The sequence below is a fragment of the Heterodontus francisci genome, chromosome 11 (assembly GCF_036365525.1).
Source record: "Heterodontus francisci isolate sHetFra1 chromosome 11, sHetFra1.hap1, whole genome shotgun sequence".
Classification (NCBI taxonomy): Eukaryota; Metazoa; Chordata; class Chondrichthyes; order Heterodontiformes; family Heterodontidae; genus Heterodontus; species Heterodontus francisci.
In genome coordinates this window covers 83,250,506-83,271,790 of record NC_090381.1, presented here as the reverse complement: position 1 = coordinate 83,271,790, position 21,285 = coordinate 83,250,506, and the positions used below count along the sequence as shown (strand labels likewise).

The 21,285-nt window shown below is 41.4% G+C and overlaps 1 protein-coding gene across 3 annotated transcripts in view; it reads left to right on the top strand.

Annotated features, from left to right (window-relative positions):
- The window catches only part of fxr1 (FMR1 autosomal homolog 1), a 134,486-nt gene that overhangs the window by 93,225 nt on the left and 19,976 nt on the right, over nucleotides 1-21,285 (top strand). For all 3 annotated transcript variants that reach the window (XM_068042352.1, XM_068042351.1, XM_068042350.1), the window contains 2 exons: nucleotides 2,392-2,590; nucleotides 11,217-11,426. In XM_068042352.1, coding sequence (XP_067898453.1) covers nucleotides 2,392-2,590; nucleotides 11,217-11,426 — 409 coding nt within the window. The remainder of the gene's footprint in view (nucleotides 1-2,391; nucleotides 2,591-11,216; nucleotides 11,427-21,285) is intronic.

Here is a 21,285-nt window from a genome sequence, read left to right as displayed (position 1 = left end):
ATGTGGCCTGGTCCAATCTGCACCTTCTCCTTTGTTATCTCTTGCCCCACCCCCACCTCACTTGTTTATAATCTGTGACTTTTCTAATATTTGTCAGTTCCGAAGAAGGGTCACTGACCCGAAACGTTAACTCTGCTTCTCTTTCCACAGATGCTGCCAGACCTGCTGAGTGATTCCAGCATTTCTTGTTTTTGTTTCAGATTTCCAGCATCCGCAGTATTTTGCTTTTATGATATGGAAGGATGTCAGTTGTCCCTTTTTTTAGTCTGGAGACGGGTGACTGGGATCGTTGCAGAAGCAGTCCATTCTGGAGATGTGGAGAATTACTCTAGTAGGCATTCAAGGAGAAATGTGGCAGCAGGGTTTTCTGCCAGCACACACTTGAATCACAGGATTTTTTTTCCAGCTTCTCGGGAGGTATGCAGCACCAGGAATTTTAGCTCTCCCACACTGGATCTTTGCAGGACTTCTTCAAAGAGGTAGAGAAAGAGGTGAGCTGGGTGGTTTCATTTTCCTCGGCAGGAAAAACACCAACTGTCTTCAAACAGTTCACACCCAACTAAACTGAAAACAATGTCCAAACCCCAAACAGAGACCTCCTGACCTCCATAAACCTTGACATGTGGCTTCTCCATCCATTTTTCCCCAGGTCACGAAGGATTCTGTTGCTTACTGAGCCCAAAGTGTATGACTTTCAGCACAGGTGATTTTTCAGACAACATCTCAAGTGTTCTTTAGGTGAACGTGGTTTAAAACAAACACATCCATGCAATCCTGTCAGTTTTAACACAAGTTTCAAAAAAAAATGAAAGCACTTTCGTAACAGTACCAAAACAGAGAGGTCGTCGGGCAGCATCTGATTTATTTTAGCAAGCTGGAATACAGTGGCAAAGACTTGGTTTCGTTCCTGAGCTTCATTAAACACCCGGTTTATAGGGGACTTGAGGGCTGCTTATGAAAGTGGCAGTGCTGCCGAATCCTAATAGTATATCTAGCATAGAGGTCCCAAAATGTAACACCAGAAGGCTGCTCTGCTTTCCCTCTTCTACCCCCTCGCCCTCCACCTTATTTGCAGATTTCCATTCTTCATGAAAGTACCTGTCAAAAAACAAGTACATAAATGGGATTAACATAGCAGGCAAAGAAATCAAGGTTGTGTACACCTTTACTCTTCAGACATGTCTTTTAATTATTACTTTTCCATTCCCAAGCAGATATATTTTAGCTATTAGAGTTAGAAGAGCCGAGCTATCAAGGGCCCCATCTATTACAAATGGCTTGTGAGGATTTACTTACCTAAAGTTCAAATCCTGAACATAACCTCATTTAAAAATCTCTGCAAAGATGTGTCATTGGTTGTCTCTTCTGTTATCTATGTTAATGAATAAGTTTGGATTACCTTGTCTATTTTTATTACTCCCAACAGAAATCATAATTTTGACTGCACCGGATAAACCTTAATAAATTCCTCTGAAATAGAAAAAAAGATGCCTTTTGTGTTACTTATAATACTGCACTGGGGTCTTGTGCCTCCTTATTTTTTTCTTGTAATTGCTTTTGCCAGCTGTTCCTTATTTTGCATTTGGTGCATACTAGTCTTTGAAATCTGATTTTGAGGCAATTCTGTTCATTGAAATTGTGACTGATGTATTGCATGGAGATATGTAGAATACTGTTTGAGCATCATCGATATCAGCAACCGGGCCATTAATCTAGGATAAAGTGCAAATTTATCATGTTTACTGTAGGGTTTCCTGTGCAATCTCCATGTGCTACTTGTTATTTTTGCAACATAATAAATATGACAGTCTTTCCCCAATCTATATAATCAAGTTTTTTCTTAATTTCCCAAGTGCTTTTATTTTGCAAAGGGATATTTCTCTCATAAATATTCTGTTAAACAAAATGCATTTTGGGGTTTGCTCTTTATGCTTCCTGCAATATGCAGTGGTTTTGTGCATCTGTGAATAATGTTGATTCCTTGAACTTTGTGTCATTATTCACACTATTTTAAAGTGAACTGAAATTATAATGTATCATTAAGTATTTCAGTTTTCACAAAGTTAAATGTTTTATTCCAGTTCAAGTAGAAGACCTCTTGTGGCATTGCTCATGATATGAGAACAAACTTTGTTTTCTATTGCAGTCTTATGGAAACAAATCCTCCATTTCTGAGTAGAACAAGAAATGGCACCCTTCCCACTAGACATACTTTGCCCTCCTCCCACCTTCCTTATTCCTCTGGTCCCCCCCCCCCCCCCCGAACAATTAAGCCTCCAAAAATGTATTTTTCTATTGGAATTGGTACTAATCAAAAATGGCATGATGACTTTCTCAGTTGGTTGAAGGGACAGTGATTTTTCTAATTTGCCTTACATTTACCTGTTTTAGGAAGTAGAGCAGCTGAGAATGGACCGGTTGCAAATTGATGAGCAGCTGCGGCAGATTGGTATGGGGTATAGGCCAGTCACAAGTCGGCCAGAGAAAGATAAGGGCTATATTACTGATGAGAGTACTGCTTCCTCACTTCATGGTAGCAGGTCCTATCGTGGCCGTGGTCGTCGAGGTCCAAATTATACCTCTGGTTACGGTAATTTTAATTTTTGCTTTTATACCATGTTGATTTCGTCTAAGGAACTTCATCTGACTAATGTATATTCAATACAGAATGGTTATGGAAATGACGCACGGTTGTTTATATACAGTGTAAACTAGTTTAAATCTGAGCGAAGCTAGGGAAGAAATAGCAGAGTAACTTCATATAATAGTCCAAAATTCTGTGAAAAAGAAAATTGTGTCAGAAAACTGGAGGATGGAAAATGTGACACTCCTGTTCGGAAAGGAGAAAGGAATAAACCTGGATGTTATAGTTGTGTTAGTCTTTCCTCTATTTTATAGTAAAAGATGAAATTAGAAAGCACATGAGCACAGAAGATCAGAGTCAGAGGACTGAAGAATGCAGGAGGGAGCATTAGGTTGAAGGAGGCTACAGAGGTTGTGTGGAGCAAGGTCATGGAGGGATTTGACTGAGAATGAGGATCTCAAATTCAGTGGTTTGGAAACTGGAAGCCAATGTAGGCCAATGAAGTTGGGCAAGCGGGACATAATGTGAACATGATGTGAGCAACTGAATTTCAGACAAGTTGTAGAACTTATGTAGGGTAGAAAATAGGAGTTGGAAAGGTGAGGACTGGAGAATAGCCAATGTTGTGCCTTTGTTTAAGAAGGGTGGCAAGGATAATCCAGGAAATTATAGGCCGGTGAGCCTTACGTCAGTGGTAGGGAAACTATTAGAGAGAATTCTTCGGGACAGGATTTACTCCCATTTGGAAACAAACGAACTTATTAGCGAGAGACAGCATGGTTTTGTGAAGGGGAGGCCGTGTCTCACTAACTTGATTGAGTTTTTTGAGGAAGTGACAAAGATGATTGATGAGGGAAGGGTGGTGGATGTTGTCTATATGGACTTCAGTAAAGCCTTTGACATGGTCCCGCATGGCAGACTGGTGCAAAAGGTGAAGTCACACGGGATCAGAGGTGAGCTGGCAAGATGGATACAGAACTGGCTCGGTCACAGAAGACAGAGGGTAACAGTGGAGGGTGTTTTTCTGAATGGAGGGATGTGACTAGTAGTGTTCCGCAGGGATCAGTGCTGGGACCTTTGCAGTTTGTAGTATATATAAATGATTTGGAGGAAAATGTAGCTGGTCTGATTAGTAAGTTTGCGGACGACACAAAGGTTGGTGGAGTTGCGGATAATGATGAGGATTGTCAGAGGATACAGCAGGATATAGATCAGTTGGAGACTTGGGCGGAGAAATGGCAGATGGAGTTTAATCCGGACAAATGTGAGGTAATGCATTTTGGAAGGTCTAATGCAGGTGGGAGGTATACAGTAAATGGCAGAACCCTTAGGAGTATTGACAGGCAGAGAGATCTGGGCGTACAGGTCCACAGGTCACTGAAAGTGGCAATGCAGGTGGATAAGGTAGTCAAGAAGGCATACGGCATGCTTGCCTTCATCGGTCGGGGCATAGAGTATAAAAATTGGCAAGTCATGTTGCAGCTGTACAGAACTTTAGTTAGGCCACACTTAGAATATTGCGTGCAATTCTGGTCGCCACACTACCAGAAGGATGTGGAGACTTTGGAGAGGGTACAGAGGAGGTTTACCAGGACGTTGCCTGGTCTGGAGGGCATTAGCTATGAGGAGAGGTTGGAAAAACTCAGATTGTTTTCACTGGAACGACGGAGGTGGAGGGGCGACATGATACAGGTTTACAAAGTTATGAGCGGCATGGACAGAGTGGATAGTCAGAAGCTTTTTCCCAGGGTGGAAGAGTCAGTTACTAGAGGACATAGGTTTAAGGTGCGAGGGGCAAAGTTTAGAGGGGATGTGCGAGGCAAGTTTTTTTACACAGAGGGTGGTGAGTGCCTGGAACTTGCTGCCAGGGGAGGTGGTGGAAGCAGATACGATAGCAACGTTTAAGAGACATCTTGACAAATATATGAATAGGAAGGGAGTAGAGGGATATGGGCCCCGGAAGTGCAGAAGGTGTTAGTTTAGGCAGGCATCAAGATCGGCGCAGGCTTGGAGGGCCGAATGGCCTGTTCCTGTGCTCTACTGTTCTTGTTCTTTGATAACATTGGAGGAATCGAGGCTCGAGATATGAAAGTGAGAAGCGTATTAGTTTAGTTTAGAGATACAGCACTGAAACAGGCCCTTCGGCCCACCGAGTCTGTGCCAACCATCAACCACCCATTTTATACTAATCCTACACTAATCCCATATTCCTACCACACCCCCACCTGTCCCTATATTTCCCTACCACCTACCTATACTAGAGGCAATTTATAATGGCCAATTTACCTACCAACCTGCAAGTCTTTTGGCTTGTGGGAGGAAACCGGAGCACCCGGGGAAAACCCACGCAGACACAGGGAGAACTTGCAAACTCCACACAGGCAGTACCCAGAATTGAACCCGGGTCTCTGGAGCTGTGAGGCTGCGGTGCTAATCACTGCGCCACTGTGCCGCTGTATTAGCAACAGTGATGTTGCAGAGATAGGTGCAAGTGGTCTTGGTGATGGATAAGATGTAAACTTTGAAGCTGAACTCCTGATTGAACAGGACGCTAAGATTTTGTATGCCCTCATTCAGCCTGAATAAGGGAGAAGGATGGAGTTGATGTCAAGTAATTAGGGGGCTGAAATGATAGCTTTGGTCTTCTCAGTGTTCAGTTGGAGGAAGTTTTGACTTATAGAAACATAAAATGCAGGACAGCATAAGGCCATGCAGTGCACATAATAAGTTTTAAAACTAATATCTCTCAGTCATCCACTCCCTCAGATATCTATTCAGTTCTCACTTAAATTTTTCCACACTATCTACTTCACTCTGTGGGCAGCCTATTCACCACCACCTGAATAAGATAGTGAAATATAAACTCTCTGTGTACCTTACCTTGTTTCACCTTGAGCTAATGTACCGTGCTTCTGTGGCAATCTTGGACATGATGTTGGGGTTCAATTTCTCTGTTCCTGTAATCTTGAATAATCGTTCTCCTGAGTTTTCTCTTCCCCAGTGTTACAGCCAGGTGAGAAAGAGGTCTCGGATTCCCTTTCAGCCTTCACCTGGTCTTACTGTAACAGGGTTTAATTTTAAACACACCATGTTTTTAGCTCCCCCCTTGGTGACTCCGTGTTCATTGCTTTCCAATTATCAGGCAAAGAAACCAGCACAAACAGGCTTTCTTATGTTTAAAGAAGAAAAGTTGAAATTTATTAAATTTAAACTCTAATTTGGTTGACGCCTATGGATACACGCCATGTCCCACACTAGAATGCATACGCGATACACATGCAAATAGAGACAGAAAAGAGCAGCAGAAAAATAAAGTGGAAAGGTTTGAGGCGCTATCTGAAGAGTTGTTGTTACGGTTCTTCGAGCTCACTGTAGAGTCCTTGATTGTAGGTAGATCTTGCTTTTCGTTGGGGCCCAGTATTCTTCTTAAACCTTGTTCGCTGTAGGAAACTTCTCTTTTGCGATTCATGTGTCTTCAATGGATTCAGAGGCTTGTGAGAAAGAGATGGGAGCAGACAGGAGAGTGATCGTCTCAGTCCAGGAGCAAACAGCTTTCTGCCCAAACTGTTTGTACAAATTCAAAAAACTCAGGTTGCCCAGCTGGTTAGTCATGTGACTGGCTGGTTTGACCATGTCCGTTTGTGTATTCGATCATCTTAGCAGTCAGCCTGGAATGCGAGCTCCCCCACCTTCAATGTCTGGGGATCAAAAGTCCATTGTGGGTTGAATGTGTCAAGGAATGGCTGCTTTGTTCTTCCAAACACTGTCTGTTAATATGCAAATGTCTTTTCCAGCCACGGCTGATCTGTTTAACAAGTCCTTTTTTAACTCCAGTCACAGTTTAAAATCAATGTTCGCGACAAAATTAATGTGCCTCATTCTTGGCAGGTGGGGGCCTAGCATAGCACCAGAGTAAACAATTCCAGGCTGTTAACCTCTCTTTACAGTTCAGATGTGTTGAGCTATGAATTGGTTTGGTTGTCCTTTTCTGCATTACTTCCAGTGCCTGGGTATCCTCACTGTAATACAGTGACCAGAATTTTATACAGTACTTCAGATGTAGCTACACTAATGCCTTATACAATCTGATTGTCACCTCTGAATTTGTGTTCTACCCTTCTAGCTAAACATCCCAAGATCCAGTTTCTTTACTGCTGCTACGCACTGTGCTCTGTTGGTTATAGTAATGTATCTATCAATAACCTCAAACCTCACTCCTGCGTTGTATCCTGTAGCCTAGAATCATTTAGTTTGTTTCTACTGTTAATTTCTTTTCCCTAGGTTTGTTTCTTTCTCCAGCTCCAAACTATTTATATATACCGTAAACTATTGTTTCTAATGATTCTTTGCCATGTCAATACTGCTAAATTGAAAATCATGCTTTAACCAATTTTCAGTACAATTCAGAACCGTTGGAATGTAAAAGTAGGCCATTCAGCTCCTCAAGTCTGTTCCACATTCAGTTAGATTGTGGCTGATCTGTACTTCAGTTCCATTTATAAGCCTTTTCTCCATCTTCCTTGATGCTTTTAACTACAAAAATCCATCAATCTCAGTCTTGAAAATTTCAATTGATTCAGCATCCATAGCCTTTTGAGGGAAAGGCTTCCAGATCTCAACCTTTGCATGAAAAAAATGTTTCTTAATTTCACTTCCAACTGGACTAGCTTTAATTTTAAGATTGTGCCCCCTTCCCCCTGTTCTGGATTCAACTATTGCAGGAAATAAATTTTCCACCGTATCAAATCCCAAGGCCATTATATTATTCCTGAGGTTTGGGCCCAAACTGAATGCAGTACTGCAGATGGATTGATTTGATTTGATTTAGAGATACAGCACTGAAACAGGCCCTTCGGCCCACCAAGTCTGTGCCGACCATTAACCACCCATTTATACTAATCCTACACTAATCCCATATTCGTACCACATCCTCACCTGTCCCTATATTTCCCTACCATCTACCTATACTAGGGGCAATTATAATGGCCAATTTACCTATCAACCTTCAAGTCTTTTGGCTGTGGGAGGAAACGCACGCAGATTCTGATCAAGGCTCTTAGAACTAAAGCACTGCTTCCTCACTTTTGCATTTCAATCCCCTTGAAATACAGGCTGTGACTTTTTGTACTTGTACACTAGCTTTTATTGATTTGTGTACATGCGTACACACTTGGTGCTCCTAGGTCTTTTTACTCCTGCACAGCTCCTAGTCTATCCCAAATAAGAAAAGTTTGTCTTTCTTGTATTCAAAGTGGATGACCTCATACTTCCTCATACTGAACTCCACCGCCCATAGTTTTACCCACTCACTTAATCTGCCTGTCCCTTTGAAACTTCCTGTTCCCATCTCTACAATTTACTAGGACTTCTAACTTGTGTTATCTGCAAACTTAGATAAATAACTCTGAATTCTTTAGTGAAAAGCTGAGGCCCTGTTACAGATCCCTGGGGAACATGACTTTTTGCATCCCACCAATCAGAGACTGATCCCCTTATCTCTATTGTCTGTCTGCTACCTCCCAACCAATTATCAAATCATATCACAAGAATATATCTAATTCCGTGTGCTTTCATTTTTGTTAATCTCTTGTTTGGAACCTTATTGAATGTCTTGTGAAAGTCTATATGGACTATATGGAGAATAGAGGGAATATGGGATTAATGTAGGATTAGTAATAATGGGTGGTTGATGGTCGGCACAGACTCGGTGGGCCGAAGGGCCAGTTTCAGTGCTGTGTCTCTATGACTCTCACATCCACATCTCACATTCAAATCCCTTATCCACCATGCCAGTGACGACCTCAAAAGAAATAAGATTTTAGGCTTCTTGGTGTAAAGTTTCCTGAGTCATCTTTATGTACTTTTTTTCAAACTTACCTCCCTTGCCTTGCCTTCCTTGTGCACTAATTGCTTGTGTGGCACATTATCATAAACCTTGCTGAAATCTAAATAGTGCAAATCCATAGATCTTCCATTATTAACAAGGTCTGTGAATTCCTCAAAGAACTTCAGTAAATCTGTTGGTCATAATCTCCTTTCCATAAATCCATGCTGACTTCCACTTAGTGCATCATACCTGTCCAGATTTTTCATTATTCCGTCTTTCAGGATGCTTTCCTATACTTCACCCGCAATTGATTTTAGGCTCACTGGCGTGACGTTTACTGAATCATCCTCATGCCTCTTTATTAAAGTTAGGTGTTAAGCTAGTCTCTTTTTAGTCCTAGAGCTTTAGAACCATTTCTGATGATTTCTTAAAGATGCTGTTAAGAAGTTGACTGATTTTGCTAGCCAGTTCTTTGACTATCCTTGCCTATCAGGGTCTAGTGTCTTGATTTCATTTTACTACTTTAGACTACTGGCGGCGGCTGTCCCTTGACTCGAGGATGACGTCTACTCAAGGTTGCTAGACTATCAATAACGGCGCAGTGGTTAGCACACAGCCACACAGCTCCAGCAACCCAGGTTCGGTTCTGGGTACTGTCTGTGCCAAGTTTGCAATTTCTCCCTGTGACCGCGTGGGTTTCCGCCAGGTGCTCCGGTTTCTTCCCACAGCCAAAGACTTGCAGGTTGATAGGTAAATTGGCTATTGTAAATTGCCCCTAGTGTAGGTAGGTGGTAGGAGAATTGAGGGAAGGTGGGGATGTGGTCGGGAATATGGGATTAATGTAGGATTAGTATAAATGGGTGGTTGATGGTCGGCACAGACTCGGTGGGCCGAAGGGCCTGTTTCAGTGCTGAATCTCTCTATGACTCTAACTGCATTATCAAGAATTTTTCTTTTGGTATTTCTTCAGCTTGCATGCTGCAGAGACTGTTCATGATTTCAATTATATTTATGGAAATTCTTGATACTTTTAAAATTATTGCTTCCCTGCCCATTTTCTTAATTTCGTAATCCACTGTACCACATGAAACTTTATATTTTAGGAGAAATTTTGTTTGCCTTTCTTGCCTGTATTACTTCCATTGTTACCCATAATGGTCCTTGCGCTATGTGATATGTATCTCGTCAGTATTCCAGAATATTTCTAATTATGATTTACTTCCATGCTGTTTCTCTCTAATGGTGCTATTCATTCCAACATTTTAGCTATAATGCCCTCAAACAGCCTTTCTAAAATACATTTCTATTAAACTGATTGTCTCCATCATAAATCTAACAAAGCCACCACATTTTTGTCACTGCCAAAGTTTTCTCTTGACATTTTCCTCTGCCACCTCCTGGTCTTTTCTTTCTACCAGATCCAATAATGCCCCTGTTCACATGGGCTCTTTGACAATTTGTTTCAACTAATATTCCAATATCCTATCCAGGATCATGTTTTCAAACTGTTGTTTTAATGTTTGTATGTAGTCTGATGGCATAGGTTTGGTTGTGCGGTTGAGAAAAGTGGAGGCTAGATATGCCTGGGTATCCTCAGCATACATCTAAAATATGGCTGATCAACAAGGAAGCCAAGGTCCTTGGAGACATACAGCAATGTTAAGGGATTAGGGAACATATGCCAAGATTGTTGAAAGCCAAGATTATGGGTAAAATTAAATCTATTGGACCATCTTTATGTGGTGAGTTGTGTTCCACGAGACTGTTTTAGGGATGTGATTGTATATTATGTGTACATAAATGATCTGGACTTGGAAACTAAGGGAACCATATTCAAATTGGTGATGCAAAATGTGTGGTGGGGGAGGGTGGTGGCAGGTGGTGTTGCAAATTGTGAAATAATGTGGGAAGGCTAGATATGCTTGCAGCACGTGTGGCAGATGCAGTTAGCGTAGAAAAATGTGAAATATTACATTTTGGAAGTAAGAATAGGGAAATGAAATAGAGTAAAGGGACCTTAGTGTGCAGACACAAGTCTTAAATATGGTGATGCAAGAACAAAATTCCATAAAAAGAGGTGGAAATGGAAGCTTGGATTTTGTATCTAGTGTCTTAAAATACAAAAGCAAGAAGGTATTCTTGAATAAAAGCAAAATACTGTGGATGCTGGAAATCTGAAATAAAAACAAGAGGTGCTGGAACCACTCAGCAGGTCTGGCAGCATCTGTGGAAAGAGAAGCAGAGTTAACGTTTCGGGTCAGTGACCCTTCTTCAGAAGGGTCCGAAGAAGGGTCACTGACCTGAAACGTTAACTCTGCTTCTCTTTCTACAGATGCTGCCAGACCTGCTGAGTGGTTCCAGCATTTCTTGTTTTTATTTGAGGTATTCTTGACCTTGGTTAGACTGTAGTTGGAATATAAAAAAGCAATTGGAAAGATGCGGTGGAGGTTCATTAGGATGTTACCAAGGATGAGAGGTGACTGTTATGAAGAAAGACTTGACAAGTTAGGGCTTTTTCACTGGAGCTGAAATTTAAAAGATGAACTGGTAAAGGTCTTCAAGATTATGCAGGTTCTCAGGTCAATAATAGCTTGTTTTCACTGGTCAACATAGTGACAGGGTTCAAGTTTAAGATAATCGGCAACAACTCGAGGGTATTTTGGACAGATTGTAAGGAATTTGTCTGCTTGACCTTTCAGATTTTTTTTTTAAGTGTTATTGGACAAAACAGCATAATTGTATATGGATTCAAATTTATATGAGCTTGTTCATAATTGTAGTTTGTTATATTTATTGATTGTACAGGTACAAATTCAGAATTGTCAAATGCTTCAGAGACTGAATCTGAACGAAGGGATGAATTAAGTGATTGGTCAATGGCTGCTGAGGATGACCGGGATACAAGACCACATCGTGATAGTCGAAGGCGGCCTGGAGCAGGGAGAGGGCGGGGTGGAGGACAGTCCAACAGAAGTCGTGGGGGACCACGAAGTGGAAACTCATCAATTAGCTCAGGTAAGTTTCATAAAATGTCATTAATCCAGTATGGCCTGAAAATAATGCTTTGAATACTCCAGTTATACTGCAACCATGACTGCATTTTTGACAATGACGCAAATGATTTGGCTGTGGTTATGCAGCATATCAGATCAGTGAATGGGAAAAGGCTGTACTTTGTACTTGTATATTCAGAAACAGATTCAATTGTAACTTCTAAAACTTACAGGCCCTTTGGCCCATCGTGTCTGTGCCGGCCATCCAGCACCCAACTATTCTAATCCCATATTCCTGCACTTGGCCTGTAGCCTTGTATGCTATGGCATTTCAAGTGCTCATCTAAATACTTTTTAAATGTTGTGAGGGTTCCTGCCTCCACCACCTCTTCAGGCAGTGCGTTCCAGATTCCAACCACCCTCTGGGTGAAAAAATTTTCCTCAAATTCCCCCTAAACCTCCGTCCCTTACCCTAAATCAATGCCCCCCTGGTTCTTGACCCCTCCGCTAAGGGGAAATGTTTCTTCCTATCTAACCTATCAATATCCCTCATAATCTTGTACACCTCAAATCATGTCCCCCCTCAGCCTTCTCTGCTCCAAGGAAAACAACTCTAGCCTTTTCAGTTTCTCTTCATAGCTGAAATGCTCCAGGCCAGGCAACATCCTGGTGAATCTCCTCTGCACCCTCTCCAGTGCAATCACATCCTTCCTCTAGTGTGGTGACCAGAACTGTACACAGTACTCCAGCTGTGGCCTAACTAGCGTTTTATATAGCTCCATCATAACCTCTCTGCTCTTGTCTTTATTAGCCGAGGCATAGAATATAAGTATTCCATATGCCTTCCTAACCACCTTATCTACCTGTGCTGCTGCCTTCAGTGATCTATGGACAAGTACACCAAGGTCCTTCTGTACTTCCTAGGGTCCTACCATCCATTGGATATTCCCTTGCCTTGTTAGTCCTCCCAAAATGCATTACCTCACACTTTTCAGGATTAAATTCCATTTGCCGCTGCTCTGCTCATCTTACCAGCCCATCTATATCGTCCTGTAATCTGAGGCTTTCCTCCTCACTATTTACAACACCACCAATTTTTGTGTCATCTGCGAACTTGCTTAACATACCTCCTATATTCACGTCTAAATCATTAATGTACACTACAAACAGCAAGGATCCCAGCACCGATCCCTGTGGTACACCACTGGTCACAGGCTTCCAATCGCAAAAACAGCCCTTGACCATTACCCTCTGCCTCCTGCCACTAAGCCAATTTTGGATCCAATTTGCCAAATTGCCCTGGATCCCCTGGGCTCTTACCTTCTTAACCAATCTCCCATGTGGGACCTTATCAAAAGCCTTACTGAAATCCATGTATACTACATCTACTGCTTTACCCTCATCGACACATCTAGTCACCTCCTTGAAAAATTCAATCAAGTTAATTAGACACGATCTCCCCCAGACAAAGCCATACTGACTATCCCTGATTAATCCCTGCCTCTCCAAGTGGAGATTAATCCTGTCCCTCAGAATTTTTTCCAATATTTTCCCAACCACTGATGTTAGACTCACCGGCCTATAATTACCTGGTTTATCCCTACTACCCTTCTTGAATAATGGTACCACATTCGCTGTCGTCCAGTCCTCTGGTACCTCTCCTGTGGCCAGAGAGGATTTGAAAATTTGTGTCAAAGCCCCAGCTATCTCCTCCCTTGCCTCACATAACAGCCTGGGATACGTGTTTTAAAACTGTGGAAATGGATTCCTTTGGAGGACTGAAAAGATTACATAGATGCTGGACTTTTTTTTTAAATAAAGGTCACTGGAAGGACTTTGGGACTTGGTTTAGAAATACACTTACTTTAAGTCACATGACTTCAGCTAAGTAAACAGCAAAAGCCTTGTTGACTGGGGAGAGTTGTTTTCAGAAAAGTGACATGTCAAAATTTATGGGGGTCAAGAGTTGGTTTTGTTTTGGATATTGTTTTGAGTCAGTTGTGGGGGTCAGCCTGCCAAGAGCGAAGACACCAGTTCATCCTTTCTCCACCTCTCTGAGAAACCCTTAGAATCCAGTGTGTGATAGCTGCAACCCCTGATGGTGCATTTCTCCTGGAAAGCTTGTCAGATTAATCCTCAAAGTCACCTGAAGAGAACTGCTTCAAAAAGATCCCAGTGACAGCTGTCTATCGTATTTGGGGCACCAGAAAAGGGACAATTGATATCATTCCATATCTTATCAAGAATTAACAAGTATTTGGCCAAAGTTTTTTTTTTTGTAAAGAGATCTCTGCAGAGGAAACTTCTTTATTTTTCTTGAACCAGTGTTTGTGTATGTTAGGAACTTTCATATTTCAATCTGTTTTAAAGTTTTGCATGTGTACTGAATAAGTCTTGTTTTATAATAAATGAATAATTTCGTTTATTAAAGAAACCTGGTTGGTGGATTTTATTAAATAAAAATAGAGTATAATTGGTCGTATCAGTAGCTGTTTAAAACATTTAAATATGTGTTGCGACCCATAGAGAAGTGGAACTAGAGAAATTCAGTGCACTCCTCCAGCCTTGGTCATAACACTTTATAACAGCCTTCTTAAATTGACCTCCCACCTTCAGAAATTTCTGTCTGTAAACCTCCAGTTCTCTTTGAGTGCAGATTAGCAGCCTGGGGGTGCTGGTAAGTTTTCCAATGAAGGAAAAGTGTTGGTGTAATAGTTCTTTTCAGTTCCTGGTGGCAGTAATGTGATTGAGACAACTTAATCAAGTTTTGAAAATCCGGAGAGTGCAACACCTACAGTTATCCTGTAGTTGGTGCATGCTACTACTATTGTGGGACTATGAAGCTACACCTTGCATCAGTAATAAATTAGAAGAACCATTGCACAGGTATAATAATTTAGACAGAATGTATGGAATTTGCTTGGCAAAGGATCAACATCTTAAGTTGTTGTGGCCTGCCTTATGACGTAAGCTGTGTAGAATAGGCATCTAGTTCACATATTTGCCCATACATTACCCTTGAGAGCAGAGTACTCAGTTTGCATTGTAAATCATAGAATGTTACAGCACAGAAGGAAGCCATTCAGCCCATCGTTCCTGTGCTTTCTCTTTGAAAGAACTATCCAATTTGTCCCACTCTTTTGCTCTTTCCTCACAGCTGTGCAATGTTCTCCCCTTCAAGTATATATCCAATTTCCTTTTGAAAGTTGCTATTGAATCTGCTTCCAGCACCATTTCGGGCATTGCATTCCAGACCACAGTAACTTGTTGGATCAAATTTCCCATCTGGTTCCTTTATAAATTATCTTAATTCTCTGGTGTCCTCTGGTTACTGACTCACATGCCAGTTGAAACAATTTTTCCTTATTTACTCTTGTCAAAACCCCTCATAATTTTGAACATTCCCATTAAGTTTCACCTTGACCTTGACTATTCTTGAGGAGACTTATTCCAGTTTCTCCAGCCTCTCCACATGACTGAAGTCCTACATCTCTTGTACCATTCTAGTAAATCTCTCCTGCATCTTCTCTAAACCTTGACATCCTTCCTCAAGTGTGGTGTCCAGAATTAGATACAATATTCCATTTGAGGCCTACCAGTGTTTTATAAAGATTTAGCATAACTTCCTTGCTTTTGTACTGTATGCCTCTATTTATAAAGTCAAGTATCCTGTATACCTTTTTAACAGCCTTCTTAACTTGACCTCCCTCCTTTAAAATTGTACCATTTAGTTTATATTGCCTCTCTTTATTGCAAAATGTATCGCTTCACGCTGCTCTGCATTGCATTTTGTCTGCTGCTTTCACCAGTCTGTCTGTATCCTTCTGAGGTCTGTTACTGTCTTCCTCACGGTTTACTGCTTTCCATGTTACCTGTCCTTTGCAGACTTTGAAACTGTGCCCTGTAGGCACAAGTCCAGATCATTAATATATATCAAAAAGAGCAGTGATCCTAATATCGACCCTTGGGGGGATATCACTGTATACTTCCCTCCAGTCTGGAAAAAACAACCATTACTGTGCTTTCTGACTCTTAGCCAATTTTGTATCCACCTTGCTGCTGCCTATTCAGTACCCTGGACTTCAGTTTCACTAACAAGTCTTTTATGTGGTACTTTATCAAATGCGTTTTGAAAGTCCATCTATAAATGGCTTTTTTTTAACCAGGGTTATTAAAAGCCATGAACTTGAATTGTTTTGGTTCTGTGAAATACTTTGTATTTTGTATAGATACAGTGAAACTTGTAAATTAGGAACATCTAAGGGACTTGCTTCAGGGGCTGAATTTTATCAGCGCACTGCGCTATGAAAGTGATAGCCTTCCAACATGGAAGTGCCGCCACACAGCCCTTGTGATATTGCATGCGGGGGCTGATTTAAATGGAGGGGGCAGAACGGCCGTCCCGATGACATAGAGGGGGCGGCCGTCGTGTCCCTGGCAACGGTGTTCGCCGCCACTGCGCAGGTGCCGGCGCCATTTTTAAAAGGCTTTAAACCCGTAGCAAAATTTACATTTTTGAAGGGATATTAGATTTCATTTGCTTTTAATAAATAATTAGAAGATGGCTCTTTCCCCACCTCCCCAATGATCTTTCCATTGCCCTATATTCAGAAAACTTATTTTATTCCCGACCTGAACTTTCCCCCCCCAACCTTCTCAAATTTTCTCTTCAACCCCTTCCCACCATCCCCACAGCCAATAAAAGTGTTTTCTTCACCCCTTCCGCCCAGATATTATTCCTCCCCCTTCGCCACCAGTGTCTCGTCTCAGAACTCCAACAGAGTTCCGAAGGCGCGGCCGGTTGGCCGTAAAATTGGCGCGGGATGGCCGCCATCAGCAGGTAAGTTAATTTGCTTTTTATTAATGCACATTTAAATATTTAGATGAAGGCCCCACTGCTAATGGGAGGGGGGACTGCACCGAGGCCTTGCCGCCGCCACTAATATCTGGCGGGGCATTCTCAGCATAGTGGGTTGTGGCGGGCCGCTCCCGCTTTCATTTTATGGGCCTCCGCGTCACAACCCACGGCGTCGAGGGGCTGGTAAAATTCAGCTCCAGGTCCTTTGCAGATGTATTTATTTTCAAAATGGTCATTGCATGTACAGTAAATGGAGTGAGCACAATACTCCAGGATTGGTTGTCTCTGCTGCAATGTACCCTTTATTTGCTGTCACCTGGGATTATACCTAATTCTGAAGCCTTGCCAGCAGAATTTGATTTCAGTTAATTTTTCTTTCTGTTGGGTTTCCTAGTTCATTGCTAACCCAGTGTTCTTTCCATTGATGGAGGGATGTCCTGATCCTGTGATCTGTTACATTGGCAGCCTACACAGGGCAAAGTGGCTGTTGTAGAGCCAGAGTCCATGGCAGATCACAGCAACCAATCTGCTGGACCTGATGACCTGCACCCTAGATTTTTAAGAGGTAGCTGCAAGGATAGTGGATGCATTGCTTTTGATCTTCCAGAATTCCTTAGATCCAAGAATAGTGCCCAAGAATTAGAAGGTAGCAAACATAACGCCACTATTTAAGAAATGAGGAAGAGAAAACGAGGAACTACAGGCCAGTTAGCCTAACATCAGTAGTAGGCAAAATGCAAGAATCTATTATCAGGGACATGGTAATGGGGCACTCAACATGGATTTATGAAGGGGAAATCTGACAAAACTGTTAAGAGTTTTTTGATGATTAACTAGTATGGATAAGGGGGAAACTGAATGTAGTGTATTTGGATTTTCAAAAAGCATTTGCTAAGGTGCCAGACAAGAGATTATTACCCCCAATCCCATGAGTTTGAATTTTTGTGTAATATATCAGCGTGGATTGAGGATTAGTTAATGGACAGAAAACAGAGTGTACCACAGAATTATTACAGCAAAGAAGGAGACTATTCGGCCTATCTTGTCTGCACTGGCTGTCCGATTGAGCAGTTCACCTGATGCCATTCCCTGCCTTCTCCCCGTAACCCTGTACATTCTTCCTTTTTAGATATCAGTCTAATTCCCTTTTGAATGCCTTGATTGAACCTGCTTGCACCACACACACACTGGCAGTGCATTCCAGACCTTAACCACTCGCTGCGTGAAAAAGTTTTTCCTCATGTCGCTTTTGCTTCTTTTGCCAATTACTTTAAATCTGTGCCCCCTTGTTCTTGATCCTTTCACGAGTGGGAATAGTTTCTCCCTATCTACTCTGTCCAGATCCTTCATGATTTTGAACACTTCTGTCAAATCACCTCTCAACCTTCTCTAAGGAAAACAGTCCTAACTTCTCCAATCTATCTTCATAACAGAAGTTCTCCATCCCTGTTACCATTCTCATGAATCTTTTCTGCACTCTCTCCAATGCTTTCAAATCTTTGCTAAAGTGTGGTGCCCAGAATTGGATGCAATGCTCCAGCTGAGTCCGAACTAATGTCTTATACCCTCCTTGCTCTTGTACTGCATACCCCTATTAATAAAGCCTAGGATACTGTATGCTTTTTCCCTGCGCTCTCAACCTTTCCTGCCATCTTCAATGACCTTTGCACATATGCACCCAGGTCCCTTTTCTCCACCCCTTTAAGAGTAGGAGTAAACAGGACATTTTTGGGTTGGCAGGCTGTAACTAGCGGGGTACCACAAGGATCAGTACTTGGACGTCAGTTTTTTATAATCTATATTAATGACATAGATGAGGGGTCTGAGTGTAACTTATCCAAATTTGCTGACGATACAAAGTTGGGTGGGAAAGTTAGTGGTGAGGAGGGTGAAAAGAGGCTGCAGAGGGATATAGGGTGAGTGGGCAAGAACATTGCAGATGAAATACAATGTGGCGAAGCATGAAGTTAAAAAGCAGAATTTTTTTGAATGGTTAGGGACAGGGAAATGTTTGCATTCAGAGTGACCCAGATGTCACTGTACATGAATCTCAGAAATTTAACATGGTACGGCAAGCAATTAGGAAGGCAAATGGTGTGTTATGTTTTGTTGCAAAGAGATTGGAGCACAAGAGTAAAGAAGTCTTACTACAATTATACAGGGCATTGGTGAGGCCACACCTGGAGTACTGTAATGCAGTTTTGGTCTCCTTACCTAAGGAAGGGCATACTTGTCTTAGAAGAAGTGCAACAAAGGTTTACTAGACTAGTTTCTGGGATGAGCGGATTGTCTATGAGGAGAGTTGAGTTGACTAGGCCTTTATATTCTGGAGTTTAGAAGCATGTGAGGTGATCTAATTGAAACATATAAAATTCTTAAGGGGCTTGACAGGGTAGATGCTGAGAAAATGTTTCCCCTTGCTGCAGAATCTAGAGCATGGGTCACAGTCTCAGGATACTCAGCCATTTAGGACTCAGATGATTGTTTTTTTTAAGTCAGTTGCGGACAATCTCTTCAGGCAAGACTTTAACCAATTAAGGCAACAGGATACTTGATTAATAAGTCTACAAAGTTCACTGAAAGTAAAACAATACTTAACAATTGAAAGTAAAATTAAACTTGGGAATATAACTTTACGGCTCTAGCAGGTACACTGGTCTAGCTTGGTTGCAGAGTGACGTGGTCCTCTTTGTTTGGTCTAGGTCCCTTGTCAGGTAGAGAACTTGGCTGATGATTTGTGCCTTTACCTCCAAGGTTTTCTAGTCTCCCTGCACAACGAAACCTTACAAGACCCCTGCTTTTAACCCCAGGATGGCCTTCACACCACCTCAGAGTCAGGCTCTAATAATTGGTTCTAGCTGTTGCGAGGTAAATTTAGTTGGTTCTTAATGATGTCTTCCATTAACAGCCACCTGGCCTTAGAATCTCCAACATAAAATAGAATCAAACGGCACAAAAGGAGGCAGTTCAGCTCATCGTGCCTGTGCCAGCTCACTGAAAGTGTTATCCATGTCTCCCACACATTTACTCTTTCCTCACAGCTCTGCAGTTTTTTTCTTTTTCAAGTATACATGCGATTCCCTTTTGAAAGTTACTATTGAATCTGTCTTTCAGGTAGTACCATTTCGAAATCATAATTCATGCATAAATAAAAATTCTCACCTTTCCTCTGGCTCCTTTGTTGTTTATCTTAAATTTGTGTCCTCTGGTTACCAATCCTTTCAAACAGCTCCTCATTTATTTCATCAAAATTCTTCATAATTTTGAATGCTGTTATTAAATCTCTGCTCTATGGAGAGCAATCCCAACCCCAACCCCCCTGCCCTTCCATGTAAAAGTCTCTCATCCCTGGTATCCTTCCAGTAAATCAACTCTGCACCCTTTTAAAGCCGTCGACATCTTTCCTAAAATGTGGACATAATGCTTAAGCTGAGGCCTTAGCAGTGATTTATAAAGCTTTAGCATGATTTCCTTGTTTTTGTACTCTATCCTCTGTTTTAGAACATTATCAACTTGTCCTAACACCCAAGATTTGAACTCCCAGGTCTCTGCTAATGCTCTGCTTTAAAATTGTACCATTTAGTTTTTATTGGCTTTCCTCATTCTTCTTTCCAAAATGCATTACTTTTACATTAAATTTCATCTGCCATATGTCTGCCCATGTCCTCCTGCAACTATCCTCCTCATTGTTTACTACATTTCCAGGTTTTGTCTCATCTTCAACTTTGAAATGATGTCCTCTATACTCAAGTGCAGGTCATGAATATAAATCAAAAAGACCAGTGGTCCTAATACCAAGCCCTGGGGACACACTGTATGCTTCCTTTCTGACTGAAAAAACATTCATTGCTACTCTCCAGCTCTTAGCCAATTTTGTGCCCAAGTTGCAACTGTACTTTTAATCCCATGGGCTTCAATTTTGCTACCAAGTCCATTAAGTGGCACTTTTATCAATCACCTTGTGAAAGTCCACATTTACACCAAATGCACAAACATCATCAACCTTCTCTGCTATTTCATTTAATATTTAATGGTCCAAGTGCACAAGTTTCAAATACAATTCATCTGAAATAGGCAAATGCAAAAGTATAATGTAGTTTACTTCAGTGGTTGGTTGACATGATCAGCTGCAAAGTGTTTCTTACCTATATTCTGGAATAATGGCAGTTAAAATGCTAAAGAATTGGGTTGTCTGCAGTTCCAGTAACATTGTAAAGAGAAGAAAAAAAGGAAACTACATATTTTAAGCAGTTAAAATGTTTAAGGCATGCATCTCTTTACTACGCTTCTCTTAAATCATCAGGAACATCAATTGTGCATTTGAATACAATGGAGTGGTTTCACACTGTCTCTGAATCTGATCTTAAACACGTTTTCTAGTCATTAAATCCAAACTCTTGAAGGCCACAATGCACCATCCCATGGACTTTATCAGGGGTCCTAGACAAATCCATTGTTTGAACACATTTAGCTGAAACTACTCTTTCTCTCACAGACACAGAAACTCACAGTAATTAGATTTAACAAACTTTAAATGAAAACCCATTCTTTATAAAATGATTATTGATTCATTAATTATAACTCAATCAAAGTTCATCACTTTTACAATCATCTATTTCATTAATTAATACAGGACACACACGTTAGCACTGAACACTGTTATGAAACTAAAAGCAAAGTACTGCGGATGCTGGAAATCTGAAACAAAAACAAGAAATGCTGCATTCACTCAGCAGGTCTGGCAGCATCTGTGGAAAGAGAAGCAGAGTTAACGTTTCGGGTCAGTGACCCTTCTTCGGAACTCTTCGGAGTTCCGAAGAAGGGTCACTGACCCGAAACGTTAACTCTGCTTCTCTTTCCACAGATGCTGCCAGACCTGCTGACTGTTATGAAAGTGCTTTGTTCTTGTTAAAAATATTTTTTGAGGATTCATAGTCAAACTGAAGAAATGTTGGACCAGTTTTTTTTCAAAAGGATCATCAAGAGGACACTGAAAGGACTTGTTTGACAACATTTACTGGTT